This window comes from Neopsephotus bourkii, unplaced genomic scaffold, assembly GCF_033783945.1.
Source record: "Neopsephotus bourkii isolate Nb327-2 ecotype Australia unplaced genomic scaffold, CSIRO-AGI_Nbou_v1 NB_1510, whole genome shotgun sequence".
NCBI classification, from domain to species: Eukaryota; Metazoa; Chordata; class Aves; order Psittaciformes; family Psittacidae; genus Neopsephotus; species Neopsephotus bourkii.
In genome coordinates this window covers 282,175-300,342 of record NW_026901986.1, presented here as the reverse complement: position 1 = coordinate 300,342, position 18,168 = coordinate 282,175, and the positions used below count along the sequence as shown (strand labels likewise).

The following is an 18,168-nucleotide window of genomic DNA, read 5'->3' as shown; positions in this document are numbered from 1 at the left end:
GACCACGAGTGAATACTTGATGTCAGTAGTCAGAGGAGGATCTATCAAATTAGAGGATGTGGGGTTTTTTTAAGACTTGTGTGGAACTTGCTGTTCAAGGCTGTATTACAAAGGAAAGGGAATGAATAAAGAGGTTTACTGGCCTCTCTCTTCCACGCACACAGCAAAGGAAATGTGCTTGTATTTGTGTACATAAAGAGCTATGTGCACGCACTGAAAGTAATGGGCAGCTGAGTTATGACAGTGACCTGTAATCAAACATTACAGTTAAACACCCAGTGAGTTCTGAGGGAGGGTTTTAAGAGGATCACCATCTCAAAAAGCCTGCAGCAAGATAACCGAACCAGTTGTCTGGTTTGAGAGCTATGAGTTGAACTTAACCCAAAAGTGTACCGATACGTTTACTGCACTATCCAGCCAGCCAGCTGAAGTAGTCTGGAACTTTCCAAGAGCTGTCCGTTTTATTACTCCTGTTACCTTTATTGCACAGTAGGACAGTTTGACGAATGAAAGTCCAACACCTGGTATAACTGATGCTACAACACTGGTGCTCTCTGCTGCATACAGTGATGCTAACATGATTTATGATACGCCAGCATTTGGAGAAGTTCCACTGCCACCTGCTTACGTAAAATGAGCTGTGTATGACAGAAACAGGTTCCCAACATGTTGTTAATAATGACATGACTTGCTGTTATTCCTCCGAAAACCAGCAGCAGTCCCCCACTAAGGAATGTGGAGCACAGCCCACAAAGCATTTCTCCTGTCCTCCCTCTAATTGTTTAAGCTGGAAGGAAGAAAAAGCTTCACTTTCTCCAACTATCCACACGCTCCTGCAAGACAACAAGTACAAAGTTGAAACCATGTTAAAATACGTCTTTATGTTGGTTTACATTGAGTTTTAGAACGCATAAGGCAACCGATTTAATACCCTTTTCTCTGAGAAATGTGACCTGAATAACAAACCCTACATGATGACTGAATGAAAGCAAGTGCAGATTCATGCAGGAGGTCCTTCAGGGAAGTGGCACGAGTCCCATGAGATGTGGTTCATTTATTTGTGGTTTCTTGGTTGTGAGGCCATGTACAGTGCTACTAGACAGTAGATTGTCCCGCCTATTGTTAGAGCCATAGTGGTCCGATAAAGCAGCCTGTCCGGAACGCCTCGTTTCAGGTGTACTGGCAGCCCATCTGGTTTCTGTGGGGAGGAGTGAAACAGAACACAAAAAAGGAAGTGAACACCCACATCAAGACCATAAGGAACAAGTTAAATTCAGGTGAATTAAAAGAATTCCACATGGGGAACCTCCTGACAAATAGGCTATCTGCAGTCAAGTGTATTCCGTAGTTTTCATTTAGCAAGGCAAATGCAAAGGCAAGTTAATTTATTAGCCAAAGCTGTTAAGTGCAGGCAGAGAGAACATCTCTTGCAATATTTCTCAAGAGGATCTGGGTGGAAAAAGTGTCACTAGGAAATGAAAATGAAAAGATACATATAAAAAGTGATTCACCAAGTCAGCCCAACACATTCCAAATGCAAGCAGGGGGTAAGAGAGAAAAGGGAAGGTTATATAAAGCACATGCTTGAACTCTCTTAAGAATTAACTGATTTGTTCTATGAAAAGTCCTAGTACACTTAGAAACTGCGTAACTAACAAACTGGCTTTGAGAACTTCACTGTGCTTTTCTACTGCCTTATAAACAGCTTCAAAGTATACACACAACAGTAATGATCTGCTCTGCTCCTGCACATCTGCTTTGAGGCAGACACTTGGATTCCCAGGCAGAAAGCGTTTCCAACTATCAAATAATATAATATGAATCTTCTGAAGCCAGGGAAAAGGCAGACAATGCTAATGGGCTTTCCACTTTCTGTATTCATCTCCTCTGTAAGGCATATACTACCTTGCAGTACAGTACAAGTATAGAGGTTATACCATACTTGACACTTTCTTAACTAGACTTTACAAAATGCTGGTCTAGTACAATGACAGGGGTAGTTAGCTACATTAAAATAGGGAAAGATACGTCTCACTCTTGTTTTCTTTAAGTTACTCTAATTTTTTCATTACCTGAAAAAGTTTCTGTAGGTCTGGCACCTTGTTTTTACCCAAGAAAGAATCAGTTGCTGGTATATCTGAAGCAAGTTTAGATGTTGTCAGAGCTGGGGATTCAGTGGAAACTATTGGTTTGAGTCCCTGCATAAATAAAGATTAAAATATCAAGGAATATAACACTTGCAAATGCACCAATTGTCACATTAGGCAGGCACTGCCAGTCATTACAAGGATACATTAAAAAGAATATTTATCTGGTGTGAGGACCTGTGACAATGAGCTAAAGACGTGGTTGGCACACTGGTTTCTGAGCTATGTCTTTGGGTCAGGGCTTAGCAGGAACATGGAAGCATCCTTTCTCATTTCTTAATGTACTCCCCATGAGCTCAGTGCAAGAATTATTGCCTACGAGGGTGCTGAGGAGGGACTTTTCATTAGGGACTGCAGACATAGGGCAAGGGGTGATGGGTTCAGACTGAAACAGGGCAAGTTCAGGTTAGATCTAAGGCAGAAGCTCCTCCCTGTGAGGGTGCTGAGGCCCTGGCACAGGGTGCCCAAGAAAGTTGTGAACGCTCCATCCCTGACACTGTTTGCGGCCAGGCTGGATGGGTCTTAGGTGACATGGTTTAGTGTGAGGTGTCCCTGCCCATGGCAGGGGGGTTGGAACTGGATGCTCTTAAGGTCCTTTCCAACCATAACTGTTCTATGATTCTGTAATTTCAATGCAGATGATCTTTTAAGCACACCATTAAGACACCTTAAATGACCCTTAATTGTCACTGATATTTAACAGGACTAGAACTGCAGATGTCATTAACATCAGTCTCACTACACTGAAGATAGTACTGAGGAATGAATGCCTCTAAGCATCTGACCTATGCTTTATAAGAAAATGTTTCACACTGGTAATTTTTCTTCTGATACTAAGGTGTTAATCTTTTCTTTCTAATCATGTTACCAGGAAGCTGTGTGTGAATGCTCCATCCCTGGCAGTGTTCGAGGCCAGGCTGGATGGAGCCTTGGGTAGCATGGTTTAGTGTGAGGTGTCCCTGCCCATGGCAGGGGGCTGAAACTGGATGATCTTAAGCTCCTTTCCAGCCCAAACCATTCTATGATTCTATGAATTTATTCCAGTCCTTGGACAAAGTACAGCAGATGTGTGCTCGTGCAGAAGAGTCAACATCAGCTGATTTCATCAGCACTGCTGAAGGCCTCAGTGAAATCCAAAACAACAAACAGAATTACCTGCCTACCCCTCTGTAAAGAGTGTTTGCTTCTCTGTCAGAGGCCTGAAGGCTGGCAACATGCACAAAGTTAAAAGGAACTTGTTGCCTTGCTAGTGTGAATTCCCAAGTTGGATTTGCATTTCTGTGACAGCCCAAACCGGTTCAGGATTTGGAGCAGTTTCATGGCAGTACCACCACACTTAAGCTATTGAGTGTTAGGGGAATTGCTTAAACAGGTCAGAGAATGAGAAAGTAGAAAAAAACTGAGGTAAGGACCAAAATGGCAAAGGGAAACAGGTAAGAAAGTTAAGCTGAGAATTCTTATTTCAGAGCATGCACTGAAGTAGCTTTTATAGGCTTGCTGAACCCAGCCACATCTAAATAGTATGTCCTTCATAGCAGAACATACCTCACTGTAAGAGGTTAAATATATTTGTTGCCACTAACACAAGGAATTTTCTAGGCAGGATCACTTAAGGCTTTGCTTGTATTAGGATGACACAAGTAAGTAAAAGCGATTTTATGTACATTTTAAGTACCATCTGCAGCATAGGTTAATCATTATAATTTCTAAACTAACTCCAAGCAATTCATAACAGCTAAAGTCACCAGATCTGTGTTTTGTGGGGGTTTTTAAATAGGCACAAGCAGAAGTAGGTGCATCAAGTCAAGATATGGCAGTACGACTAAATTTCTCCTAGGATCATAGTCAGCCTTGAACTAGGGAGAAGCTCACATAGTCATCCTCACCTGACAGCATCTGAAACGGATCCCACTCTTTGTACTTTAAACACCAGCCAACTATTTGAAGTAATAGTTTTATTGAATTTGTAGCAGTGGTGGCAGTCATTATCCTCCTAAATGTGAGTAGTAGTTTTTAACCTCCTGTTTATTCAAACAGGTCATGTTGTTCATACTACTGTACCTAACTTTGCCAAAGGCAAAATTAAGTCTTCTAAGAATGCCAGCACTGAGATGGAAAGAACACCCCAGGTTTCAGACTAGGAGATACTTTCTTTTTGTTAGCATAAGCTGCTATGTTCCTGTCAGCAAAAGCATTTCTGAAATAGATTTTCACTGATACTTTGCAAGCCCCCACTAAGCTTAACCCTGCATTAGAACAATACTCCGTTGGGAAACATCGGAATGGAACAGCACAGAATTGAGTGAGCTGTTATACTGCGTGTTTGACCAAGCAGGATTTGAACAGCAGGATGTCTCCATCTTTGCAGAAACATCAAGACAAACAGAAGTATAAACAGCAAACTGTTTTACATGCTGAGCTATGGTTTTATTAAATTCAGCAATGAAATGGGTAGGAAAAAGAATTTACTTCATTTTGGACTCAGCATCTATTCACTCAAGTGACTTCTTTCCTATTTTAGTCTCTATTTATGAGTTTAATAAGAGCGATGCACCTGAATGTGCCACAAAAAGGCAAATTCTACCAAAAAGCTGGCTTCAGAACACTGTAAAAAGGGACTGAAGGCAACTTTTGAAAATGCACCTATTCTCTGTTCTATTGCATAGCTTGTTTGCTTGCTACAGTTGAGGATTAAGCTGTGTGAACGATAAGCCAGACACAAAAGACAGCGTTTCTTTCATCAGTCTGAAAACCCCACATCAATGAAGCGAGACTTGCATGAAATGCTCCTGCTTAGAGACAATCTCATCTTCTCTATTGTATTCTCTCAAAACCCAGGTTTTCACATTTCAGTGGTGGCACTGAAAGGAAATACAATGCTTGATGATGACCTATAAGGGAATCACAGTGTTCTGGGAGAGAAGTATTTCTGTGCCTTGGGCATTCTCCTTCCTGCTTGCAGAGCACAGTGAGATCTAGCTAGACTTTGTTTCTATCTGCAGTGATACTTATCTGTGAAGCTAGTTTTGCACGGACCTTTTACCAACCCAGTTGTGATATATGACACTACGGCATTTTCATCTAGAAGATGTCAAGAATTCATGATTTATCATGTCTTTCTGTATCTAGTGTAATGATATTCATAGCTAATATTCATTAATGGAATAGAATGTGGGATAACAGAGAATTCTCTATTCCCCCCTTATCTTGCTTCTGCCTTTTTAATACCCCCAAAACTAAAGATATACTTAAAAGGGGACAACTGTTATAATGGAATGGAGCCTGCTGAACAGGGAGTTAAGTACTGCTCCACAACCTGGGCTCCAGAAGCCAAATGTTTTAGGACAGCTTTACTCCAGGTGGTTTATCAGAGCTTTCTGTATTTTTATGTTGGGGTTTTTCTCTTAGGATCCTACAAGGGATGTATTATTTGCAGACAAACAGTCACGGTGACCTAAAGCCTATGTATAAACACTATGTTTTCCAGAAAGGAGGCACTTTATTGCTTGGGCTTGAAGCACTTTTGCCCACACGTGTGATGGTAACCCTAGCCTTTGCTTTCCTCTACACAAACGAAGCGTCAATGTTAATTCTTTGGCTATGACTTTGTGTAGAAGAGGTAATAATGCAACAGTGGCAAATGTTTTCTAGCACAGGAGCCTCTTGGACATACGCTTAATGAACAGATGTACTTTCAGACTAGAACGCTTTACCCTACTGTCTTCCCTGTGCCCTGCACCTCTGCTGCTAGTAGGAAGTCTTCCAAAGAGTGATGGGAAAAGAGTAAGATAAGAATTCTTCTTGGGAAAGAAACTGCCATATCAGAAAGTCACTGCTGCCCCACTCTTTACTTAAGATCTTGTGGTAATTCAGGGTAGAAGGGTCCTCTGGAGCTCATTAGTCCAAACTGAGGTGAGGGTGCTGAGGCATTGGCACAGGGTGCCTGGAGAAGCTGTGGCTGCCCCATCCCTGGCAGTGCTCAAGGCCAGGTTGGACACAGGGGCTTGCACCAAGCTGCTCTAGAGTGAGGTGGCTCCTCCCACAGCAGGGGGCTGGAAAGGGATGATCTTAAGGTCCTTTCCAACTGAAACCAGTCTGGGATTCTGTATGTCTGTTGTCTGGAGGCAGTTCTTTGGAACTGCCTGACTTTTTAAAAATCACCCTTCCACTCGTAAACCTCCAGGGTTTGTGTTGTTCTGTTTTGAGGAATTTGGGTTGTTTGGGGTTTTTTTTATTATTACTAAACTGTAAGAACTTAAGCTTTTCAAAGTTCAGTCAAAAACCTGAATGCTGCTTAGCAACCACGCTGCATTTGGCCCATGACATAATCGCATTACAGTCTTTCTAGGATTACTTAGGATTCACTGTTGATGCACGCATAAAGCAAACATGTTCTGTGGTTTCTTTTCACCAATAGGAAATGCTTTATGTATTTAATGCCTTAATGCTTGATGTAACCAAGGATCTACCCTCTCTTCCTTCAGCTCCCCTCACTCTTGCAGAATTAACCATGCACCTGAAGCATTTAAAGTCTAATCCTACATAACGCCACTTTTAACCTTTATACAAATTGTACGCAGGTCAGCGTCATAAGGAGGAAAGGCTGGGTTTCATTTTGCCTTAAACAAAGCTAGCTGCGTGTTCACTCTAATAGGGGCGTGAATGCTTTCAGGAGTTAGTTTTTGTGCATGCAGGGACAAGGGAGGGCCATTTGCCAGCCAGTTTAAAACGCCAGCAGCCACTGCTCTAGCCTGGGGGGCTCCTGCATGGCAGGAGCTTGCTGCAACACCCAACGCATCCCAAGAGGTGCCTCGCTTGCCCAAGGTCACCCGACCGGTGATGATGCACCGAGGGGCGATCCCTCCCCAGCCATACAAACGGCACCGGCTCCGCTGCGGAGGGGCCGCCCGCGCCCGCGCGCACCCGCCAGCCGCCACCGCTGCCCCTCCACCGGCCGGGCCTGCTCCTTGCAGCGGCGCCGTGCGCGGTAGGGGACGGGGAAGGTCACGGCGGCGCGGGTGGGCGGCGCGGCCCCGTTACCTGCGGGTTGTAGGCCTCGGCCGCCGCCGCCCCGACCAGCCGCTGCGTGAAGCCGTGGAACTTGTAGTACATAGCGGGCAGCACCGGCGAGCGGCCCCGGCGGCACACCGGCTGCGACGCCTCGCGAGGAAGGGCCCCCGGACGTGAAAGGCCCCGCCGGCTCGCGGCTCCTCGCCGCGAACGCCTGCGAGCGGTGAGCAGAGGAAGCCGCCAATGGAGCCGGGTAAAACGGGAATGCGGCGAAGCACATGAATCGCTCCTAAAGCAGCGGGAGCGCGTCTCTCTCCCCTGCTGCGTTCGAAGTGAGATTGGGCATTTTCCAGTCAGGCAGCAGCTAAGGCAGCTAACGCCCCGAGCTGTCGTGCGCTTGCGCACCACCGCTCCAGCCGAAGGGCAGCGGGACGCGAGGCGGCCGCAGGTGCCGTAGAGGGGCGGGGTTAGCGTCAGCCAATCAGCGCGGCGGGATGGGAGGCTCCGCCCATCGGGCGGGGCTCACTGTGGTCGGGGTGGTGTCTGTGGTGCCGTAGGAGCCGGAGGGGCACGGAGAGGGGCCGGTGCGCATGCGTTAAGCCCCCACCGGGTGTCCTGGGCTTCCCCACAGCTCCTGAGGGCCGGGGCTTCCTCAGCCACGGCCGCCTCCGTTGCGTCCTCCGGGGTGTTCACAGTAACGGAGGCAGCGCTGGCCGGTGTCTTGAGTGCGTCCCGATGAGGGGCAGCGGCGGGTTTGGTTTGTGGAGCGTGATCTCTGTGTCTTTATCACGGGGATCCCTTGTGCCCCGCTGTGATTTGGAAGCGTCTGAAACTGACCATTTGATTCATAAAATAAGACGTTTGTGATGTGGAACCAGCGTGGTGCACCAGGGGAATGCGGTGTGGTCCTGCTGCTGTTGTAAATTTCATCACAGAATCCCAGCCTGGTTTGGGTTGGAAAGGACCTTAAAGCTCCTCCAGCTTCAACCCCTGCCACATGGAGGGACCCCTTCCACTAGAGCAGGTTGCTCCAAGCCCCTGTGTCCAACCTGGCCTTGAACACTGCCAGGGATGGGGCAGCCACAGCTTCTCTGGGCACCCTGTGCCAGCGCCTCAGCACCCTCACAGGGAAGAGCTTCTGCCTTAGATCTAACCTGAACTTGCCCTGTTTCAGTCTGAACCCATCACCCCTTGTCCTATGGCTGCAGTCCCTGATGAAGAGCCCCTCTCCAGCATCCTTGTAGCCCCCTTCAGACACTGGAAGCTGCTCTGAGGTCTCGACACAGCTTCTCTTTTCCAGGCTGAACAGCCACAGTGTTCTCAGCCTGGCTCCATACAGGAGGTGCTGCAGCCCCTGAGCATCCTGGTGGCCTCCTCTGGACTTGCTCCATGTCTTTATGCTGGGGACACCAGAACTACATCTCCCGACGCAGACCAGCAGCCCCAGGGCTGACGTACCCCATGGCAGAGTTGTGCCATGCCCTCAGCTCGAGGGCCTGGGGGTGCTGAGTGGTGTTTGGACTCTGGTCATAGGCAGTTGCCAACTGAGATGTTGGTAGTTCAGAGCTTCCTGCTATTGCCAGTCTGGCAGTGCAAGTTCCTGGTTTGGGTTCACCCTATTGTTGGTTAAGATGAGCTGTACTGAGACCCGATGAAGAAAGGATCGTTTGTTGTTAATGTTTAATTGTTAGTGACCTGCACCCATTAGAGTGTTGCCTGTTGGGAGACCTACACTGAGTTCTGCAGATATGCTTGCTGTAAAAATATCTGTGGTCATGCACTGAGTGAAAACTATTAAAATACACTTTGCTTATAAACTGGGGGAAGAGCTATTCATAGGAGGTGGTTTAGAAAGTGAAATACCCATTTAAAAATATGTATGATATGGTTTCTTTACCCACCCGTGTAACGCCTTCTACTTATTAGAATTTGAGTTTGATGGCATCAAAATGGAGCCTTGAATCTCCTTGGATTCATCCCCTTCTGGACAGATGTGTCCTACATGAGGAAACCCCTGGGAGCTCTGCGCTCTCTTGTGAGAGCAGGGCTATGAACCAGAAGCGCAGGTCCTTGCTGCACCGGTTCCTACCCAAGCCTGTTGCTCTGGAGGCAGGCTTTGTTCTTGGTGGGACTCCAGTTGCACAAGCTGTCCCTGCTGTCCTCTGGTCGGGAGAGCCAGCTGGGTGATCTGTACGTGATACCCCGAGCTGATGTGCTGCCTCTGTAGGAGCATTCACTGGGGAGGATGTGTTATTTGCTCAGTAAGTAGGGAATTTATGGGAATATTTGGTAAATGTTACGGGGAGAATGGTGAAATCCCTTCAGCTTTCAAGATTAGGCAGCATTAATGAACTGGAACATGTGCTGCATAATTTATGGTAGAAAAAGCTTGCTGATCAGGATTCTATTTATTTCTGAGTAAACTAGAAGTTATGTTTGAGTACAAATATGCCTGTAATAGAGCCGAAGGCCTTGAAGATGGGGTATGCATATTCTCTTGGAGTGGGATGCTGTGAATCATGGCTAGGTTTGAATGGTAACAGTCCTGTCCTGTTGAAATCCATGGGGTCTGGTATGTATTATAACCACTTTGGAACGTTCCCTGAGTATATCTGTCTGTAGATGCACCACAGCTCCTCCTGCCCAGCTATTTCAGCATTTTCAGGAAGGAACAGGTATGCCTGGCAAGCTCACTTACAAACCAAGCTTAGTGTCTTGCTCTTCTACCTTTGTTTTCCAGCATTAGTACATGCTATAATCCCAGAGGAGGATAGCCTGTGGCAGGTCATGCACGGAGATAACACCGTTGTACAACTAGTTCTGGCTCTATTGATTCTCTTAAATCACATTCCTGAAAAGTCATTCAGTATTGACTGAATGGAAAGATTTGTGCCCTGGAGCTCCATGGCAGCTGTGAAAAACATGCACATTTATCCTCTTTTTCGGTTAATTTAAGTCAAGATGCTTTAAAGTAAGCTGTGAAACTTTGCTGCTGCAAGCTGTTGAAACAAAACCTAGGTGCAATCTCTCTCTCTCATTTTAGCTCACAAAATTGAAGATGGGGAATTGTTTACCTTGCAAGAGAGATGCATGGGAGGATGACATGAATCAAACTACAGTTACAAGTGAATCCTCTGCTGTTGTTCTTGTAACACAGGAGCATGGGGCCATTCCGTGAAGAGGAAAGTAAAATCAGAATAGCGTAAAGTCCTTCCTTTCCTTTAGAGGAAGAGACATGGTTTTGCCATAGGCTTTTGGCCCATCTTTTGCTTTAGTCTCTAGACTTTTGCTAAGACTGCTTTGTTTGTCCAGTTTTCTGACATCGTGGGTAATGAGGCTGTAAAACTTCCAGCCATAGGAAACAGCTGAGGCAAAAGGAGGCCACTCACCCCAGCAGGGTGGAAAGAAAGACTGGGTGTATTTGTGGGCCATAAAACTACATGAGCTTAATCCCAAAAGGAGAAGACTTCTTGCCTTGGACTTGAAGCTGAACTCTGGCTGTTCAGACACTGAGACATAGGGACTGGCGGTTGTGCATCTGGTCTGTTAGGGATCCCCTAGCTACATGAGCAGTGGGGTACTGGCAGCAGCCAAATGCTATCCTAACAGGCTACCCTGGAGTTGATTCCGTTCTGTCCAGATTTGTAAGGTAACTGATTTCATACATGCGAGTTTGTTTATCATGGCTTGTTCCTGGAATAGCACTGAGATTGTACTTCCAGATGAGTAGGTTTCTGGAAGTGAATGAAAGGAGCAGAGTACCTTGAGCTTACTCTGCTTTCTTTTTCTTTGCTGTCGTTGGCGATTTTGGGGTATTTATTTTCCTTCTGAGGACCAAACAAAAATACAAGACCTTATTCTGTTGCTTAATGAACAAACCCTTCATCTGCTGATCGTTATTTCAGCACAGATGCCTGTAACTCAAACTCTGTCAATCTGCCCATGCAGCTCTGTTCTTGAATTGCTCAGAACAACCGTGGGGGTGGATTTAAACCATGAAATTGCCGTGTGTGCTTGTGTTTTGTTTATGCAGTACTCGTTTTTTAAGAGTACGAGATTGGGTTTTGCTTAATATTTGCCCTGTGTGTCCCTCTCTGTGTGTATACATAATACATACAAGCCCCCAAACTAGAAGATGATCACCAAGCCTAAGCTCTGTTAATGCAAGAGACTGTGACATTGTAAACACGTTCCATTTGAAGCACGTTGTTGACTGAAAGGTAAGTCTGTGCACAGAGTAAGGTGGGAGTTACTTCTGAAACCTGTGCCTGAATTCACTGGTGCTTTATGACCCATATGTACTGGATACAACACGGATCACTCTCAGGCTGGTATTGTCAACTAAGAGATTTATTTCTCTTTGATAAACTTAATATTGAAGATTAATAAAAGTAATCTTTAATATTTAGGCTGTTTATACACTTAGAATAGTAAGAGAAATAGAACCAAAGTTTTCACTACCTATCTTTCTCATAACAAAATCCTTGCTTTTTTTTTTCTGAGATGGGATTAAAGAGGCAGCCATTGATATCTTCTCAATGGATTTAGAAAGGATTCCGTATTTCACTTCATTTCATGGACACTTCTTTGTCTTCACATAAGGCTTCTGTATGTGAAATACTTGATAACAATAGTTACTTAATAGTGATTTTGGCAATAAGGACACTGTATTGGACTATAGCATGATGCTCACAGTAGGCACAGCCTGGTAAATTGTGGAAGGTGAGATGTGAGGATGGACTTTCTAGATCCTGATGCCTGCCTAGAATCCCATTCACAGCTACTGCTTTACAGGCCTGTGATAAAGCCATCCAGAGTTGGTTGAACTATTACCATACTCCATGCAGCAGAAGGCCCAGCTTTACCCCCATTGTGGCCAGGCTGAAAGGCTCTACTCAAGGGCTTTTCTGTTTGACTGACTTGAAAAAAGCCAAAAAAATAAAGGCATAGTTAAATTTAGTGATACAAGTGTCAACTGCCTGGTTCCTAGCAAAATCTTCCTCGTAGAAAACACTCTTCCTTTATGAATCATTTAGCGCATCAGAGGTAACATAACCAAAATACATTGCTGCCACGAGAGCAGTGTCTCCTTGCATTGAAAATAATGCACAGTTTTGACTACGTTCATTTTTCAGGCTTATATTCTGCCAGCAGCAAGAATCATTTCCCTGTGATGCCTTTACAACTGACAGTATCCCAATTATCTTTCCAGCAGCATCCTATAGTTTCATTGACATTCTATAAGCATGTAACTATTATGGTGTAAATCTCTTCATTTGGTAGTGTCTTGCAGGTTTTTGTGATGCATCTCCCCTTTGTCTTGCCACATTATAAATGATGATGATTTGGGTTGGGTTTTTTTTTTCCCTTTTAAAATGCTCTGTCAGCTGTTGTATACATATGTCTGTGCTTTCTTACTGCCAGCAGAATAGGAGCACTGTCAAACTGGGAGCACAAGCAGATGAAAGAGCTATCTACTTCCTTCTCCCAGCATTTCCCAGCACAGGAGGAGGTTCAGAAGATCAGGTAGCAGTGTGGGAGAACACAGATGAAGTCCAGAGTGAGGGGAAGAGGGAAGCTCAGTAGCAGCTCTTCAGAACAGAGGACTGACATAGGCTGGAGTGCGTAGAGTTAACAGCAGGGAAAGCTGAAAGGAGCTGTTCCCAAGCCAAGTCCTTGCACACCTGAAAGGAAGGGCCCGATAGTTGCAGAAATAGGGAGCCCTCCAAGTAAATGCTGCCTGCAACATCTGCCTCTGCATTGTGCAGGAGCTTGTCTTCAGCAGAGCATACACAGCCCCACAGAGCCTGTAGTTAGATGAGCGTTCTTCATACTGCTCTTTGCACCTCTGTATAGTTTTGTCCCAGGAGACAGATGACCTGTGTGAGTGCAGGTGTGGAATGGAAGCAGTGGGATTCTGTTGCTGACCACGCTTCCCATGGGTGTAAAAAGTTCTGTTGAAAACGTCTTCCCTCCTAAAGCCTTCTTGCAGCGAATCTTGCCGAGTCGTCTGTGGCTCCTTTGTCTCGTGGAGGTTCTGGGACGCCGGTTGCTAACGAAGAGTTTCACTTGGCTCAGTATACAGGAGCCTGGGATTTTTAATGGGAAAATCTGTGCTGTGTTTTCCCAGGGAATACCAGAGCTTGCAGTACCATTGGTGGTGCAGGCATGTTCATTTAAGAGTGCTATATCCTATTCTGCAGGCTGAGGGAACTAAAAGGGGGTGGTGAGGAGGTGTGGGAACGAAGATTTGCCACCATGATTTTACTTGCTTTTTGCTTTATGTACTCTTGATTGTTCTCCCTCCCTGATACTGTTCTCTTTTTAGACTTTGCAGTGTGGAGCTGATGTGACTATGGTTTCCTGAAGGATTCCCCCTCTCCTTTAGACTACAGTATTTGTTTGAACAGTACTGTTCAAAGGCAGAAACTTGGAATCATAGAATAGTTAGGGTTGGAAAGGACCTTAAGGTCATGTAGTTCCAATCCCTCTGCCATGAGCAGGGACACTTCACACTAAACCATGTCACTGGCTTCTATGCATCTTCAGAATTGCTGGAGGCGCCACTTTGAACCCATGAAGTTGCTTGTCCCAGGTGCAGTTGCCACCAAATAGACAGTATCAGATTATAATATACCAAATATAATTTGAACCTCCAAACTTGAGCTTCTTAGCACTGGCTAAACACTTGCCTTACAGTCTATAGAGATTACACTAAAATAATGGGAACCGAATTACTCCAAGTTCTTTCTTTGCTTTACACTGGGTTATTATATTATAGCATCATGTTTGTAGTGCTGCAGGGAGAAATTAATTAGGAGTCACATCTCCACATGTGCCTTACAGGACAGTTTTATGAGTGGAGAGGAGGGAAATGTTCTCCAAATGCTACTAAAAAGATTTTATTTAAGGTCCCACATATTTTCTGTGTGATCTTTGATTCACACATAAACCAATTTGAACATTAAAGATACCTCTATGTGTTCCTTTCTGGGTGATTGCAGTCTTAAAAACTTTCTTATAGCTGGTTTCAAAGGAAAAAGCAATAAAGTATGATTTGCACATTTGATGAAGAGGAAATGAAAAGATGTACTAGAGAGCTTATGGATAATTTGTGACTGCTGGAAAATAACTGCAAGTTGCTACAATGGCTTATCCAATTTTCTCTCTGAAGTGTAATGCTCAAGCTGAACATCTTTTGATTCAGATCTGTATCTCTCCTCTGAGCAGTGCAAATGCCTAATGAAGTGCTCATAGTGCTTATCTTCTTGCTCAAGTCTCCAAGCCAATTTATGGTGTTTTAGCTGAGCTTTTGTTCATACTTTTTTTAAAAGCAAAGTGGTGAGTGTTGTTTGTACTATATCCTGGTTTAAAATAGATGGAGAAAGATGTCATTTGGGAGGGCAAGTTGTAGAGCTGGACACAGCAGCATTTGCTGCCTGTGTTACTGGTAGCCTTAGAGCACAAGGAGTTGGCTGACATGGTGCTGGGCACAGTTTTAGGCTGTGTAAGCAGCAAACCGGTTATGTTTAGTGTCCCAGCTAGCATGATGAAAGGCCAGGGTAGGGCCCCTCCGTGCCAGGATGGCACACTTTTCATGGAAGTTTCCAGTGGTCACCTCAGAAAGGAAAGGATGTGAATTTTGGGAGGATTTGAAGTCAAAGCCCTCTGTTTGCCTTTGTGTGTATTTGGAGTTGTAGCCTGTAGAATCCAAAGGCTGGGCCTGGATGATCTTAAGGTCCTTTCCAACCCAAGCCGCTCTGTGATTCTATGATACGAGAGACTGTGTGCAAGCAGACACGTTCAGAACACATTTAGGAGAAGTAGTTAATCACAGATGTTGGCAATACAAGTTATCATTGCAGTGTGTAACACAAAGAAATGGATGGAAGCTTTCCGTTTCAGCGAAGTGGGCAGGTACTGGTTGGGTAACACTTACCAGGGATGAGTGGAAATGGGGAACTGCTTTTGCCACAGTTCTTTGAGGGGCAGGATGGGATGGCAGACAGTGGGCTGGCACTGCCAACTCAGAAATATTTGGTGCCAATGCAGCAGCCACATGGGGAGCCAGGAAAAGGGTAAAGACCCAAGGGGAGTGGAGTTGGATGGGAGAAGTCTGGCAAAGGAAGAAAGCAGAGATGTGTTTTCAGCAGGACAGTAGCAGTGATGGGCGAGAGGTCTGAAAAGCACAGCCGGGTCCTGTTGTGTGTAAGTGTCTGAGAGTGATCTGCGTTGCATGTTCTTAGTTTCTGGTGAGTCACTTAGAAAGGACTTCATTACTCCCTGAGAGCTTTTTGCATTATTGGATTTAGTGTTTTTCACCTCTCCCTGTCCCTCTATTCAGTTTCCTTTTTTCATTTATTAATCTTCCTCTGCTCTTTGCAATGTTCTTACAGTTTGCATGATAATTATGGACTCTAAGTAGGGATAAATCCCCAAAGCAGGGAACATAAAAGTCGTAATTCCTCTTGTGGATCTTAAGCTGGGATGTGTGAAAGCCTACCAGTTGCTGAGGCTGTTAGCTGCTTCTAGCATGACTGTCGTATACTGGGGGAAGTGGACCAGCCAGTGGAAATGCCTTGTCCGAACTTGGCCAGTTTGCTTTACAGCTTTCTTGGTAGAAACTGAAATTTAGAATAATCAGCCTAAAAGTCAAGCAATACAAATCTGTAACTCCAGCATCCCCCTGGCAATTCAGCTGTCAGGGCCACTCACGCTGGCAGGAGTAGGTGGCCAACGGCAGATCAGTGATCTTCACTGCAGCATTGTGAGTGGATCTGAATGGGCTGAGGGATGTGAGGTGCCAGGATAAGGCTGTAGATGAAGGGTGGGATGTGGATGATGTAGGCTATTTTGTATTGCCTTGTAAAAGCTTTGCTTTGCATGACTGTTTCTTCCCATTATATATGGCATTTATTGTGGGGGAGGAGAGAGCTTCTTATCCTACACTGAGACAGAAAAATGTATGGATATTTATTCTCAGCTATCTAATCTGGAGTTGAACTGCATTTCAAATGTGGATGGGCCAGTCTGTATGAACAGAATGCAAAGGTAGCAGCAGCCTCAGTCCCTGGATGTTAATGTTTAATGCTCCTTGAGTGAGGATCAGGTGAAAGGTCCAAGAAAACAAGACAGAGATGCTGAAGATGGAGTCTGCTGTAAAGAGGGGAGCAGGTGAGCTTCATGGTCCCTGGTCTGCTGTTGAGGGTAACTTGGCATTTACATCCACGACTTTGTTTTCCATGACCCAGATGACAAATTGATTTTCTAAAACAAAGCAAAATTCATCTTCAGCTTTTATTCTCTGCTGGTTTCCTGACTCCCTTGAGGAAAACTCTTCAGGCATACCTGGTTTTTAAACCTCTTGAGTCAACAGAGACCAAAACACTGCTGTGACCTATGGGTTTAGTTTGTATCAAAGGACCCAACAGGGACAGCCTAAAGATTCTGCACCCAAAGGCAGGGATACTCAAGGAATCCATATAAATGTGAGGGCTTTAAGCAAGAATCTCTGTCAGGAATCCACAATTTTAGATTTGTAGTTATTTAAATTTTATTGAAGCGATATATTAGCGATGCTTTGCTGTTCTGTGGGTCTCTGCATGGCTATACTTAACGAATACACTGTTGGGATTGTTTGTCTCTTTTATATGGCATCATATAATAGTATCCTTATATAGCATCAAGGATTCAAGATGCTATTACAATAAACGGCTCCAATTTTACTCATTCACAGCATCCCATCAAGTGACATCAAGTCTGAATGCAAAACCTAACAACAGAACATCCTGGTTAAAGGTTGTGCTGTCTGGGCACAACCAGTTGAGCTGACGGGGCCTTTAGCAATGTAGCAGACTGTTTTCTAAACACTGCATTCTCTGGGAGCCTCTCTAAACTGAGGGTTAAAATAAAATGTATTTGAACGCTTAGTACTTAACATGTATCAGACTCAACAGATAAGTGACACTCATGTTACAGGGAAATACCGTGCTGTTTTGCTTGCACTGCTCTCTGCAGATAGCTTCTGATTTGTGTTTCAGGCTTGGATTACATAGTGTTTGGGAGCAGCATTGTCATTTAGACCCATGGCTGCAGAGTACTTAGTACAGCAGGAGCCTGGTCCTCACTGCATGTCCTAGTTGCTACTTCAGTATTGGTAAAAGAGCAGTGAAAAGAAATCTAAAACCTGACGAGGAGCATTTCTGGGGTCCAAGGGAAAGAATTCTCATTTTGAACTTGCAGATTGGTGAGATTTCAATGAAACCTCTTCACTGGTTCCTTTTTAAAACCCTTATGGCAAACACATGTATAAAGAATCAGTCTTCTTTTCGGGGCTTCAGTCTATTCACAGTTGCATCTCAGGCGGCTGGGAAGTGCAAGTGCTGAGCACAGCTGTAAAGTGATAATGTTCAAACGCTAAAAAACCCCTTCTGCTGCCAAACCATTTTAGAAGTCCTTTTAGAAGACACACTTCTAAACTATACTGGTACAGCTCTGTGGACACTGCTTCATTTCTGCACAGACTGAACTGAAGCAAAGCCTTCAAAACTCATACATAAAATATGAGAAGTAAAACCGCTCCTGGTTTCAAAATGCAGCCTGATCATTCTCCTAATAACGCAGTGGGCTGGTGCCAGAATAGTTTGTAATTCAGTGAGCTCTTAAAATATTCAAACTTGATTTCTTTCAAGAACGTTAGTTTGCTTATTTTTGGAAGCCCTTTTGAAATGGCTGCATTTAAAGAATCGCCCAAGTGCCTCAGACCTGCACCCAGTAATGCAGGCACTGCACTGGTGAGCTTCTGCTGCTTTGAAATTCCATAGTGAAGCCCCTGTCAATGTGTTGTTTTAAATAGAAATGCATTTCCGTGAACTCGAAGCCAAATTCAATCCATTTTTCCATTTTTTTTCCTGTAAATGATCCCTGAAGAATAATGGACATGTTACACGGCTGCTCTTTCATTGTGCTTTGGCTGTTCTGTTGTCCATCATTGTAATAGATGTTCAGTTGC

General features: G+C 44.7%; 1 protein-coding gene across 2 annotated transcripts; it reads right to left on the bottom strand.

Annotated features, from left to right (window-relative positions):
* Positions 1–861: 861 nt before the first annotated feature.
* LOC133221091 (cytochrome c oxidase subunit 7A-related protein, mitochondrial) lies at positions 862–7,302 on the bottom strand. Of its 2 annotated transcripts, XM_061369719.1 has the most exons (3): positions 7,188–7,302; positions 2,073–2,198; positions 862–1,198 (listed from the first exon to the last, which is right to left on the bottom strand). In XM_061369719.1, the coding sequence occupies exons 1-3, from the start codon at positions 7,257–7,259 to the stop codon at positions 1,055–1,057; spliced, it is 342 nt and encodes a 113-aa protein (XP_061225703.1). In that variant the 5' UTR covers positions 7,260–7,302; the 3' UTR covers positions 862–1,054. The 2 variants fall into 2 exon arrangements, with proteins under 2 accessions (XP_061225703.1, XP_061225704.1); XM_061369720.1 differs by lacking the exon at positions 2,073–2,198 and having other exon boundaries at positions 7,188–7,300.
* Positions 7,303–18,168: the final 10,866 nt, after the last annotated feature.

What these genes read in the sequence shown, in the direction of transcription:
- LOC133221091 (XM_061369719.1), bottom strand. Translation starts at nt 7,259, where the DNA reads ATGTACTACAAGTTCCACGGCTTCACGCAGCGGCTGGTCGGGGCGGCG. An exon ending in CCGAGGCCTACAACCCGCAG is followed by an intron (nt 2,199 to 7,187) that starts GTAACGGGGCCG and finishes TTATTTATGCAG; the next exon opens with GGACTCAAACCAATAGTTTC. An exon ending in ACCTACAGAAACTTTTTCAG is followed by an intron (nt 1,199 to 2,072) that starts GTAATGAAAAAA and finishes TCCTCCCCACAG; the next exon opens with AAACCAGATGGGCTGCCAGT.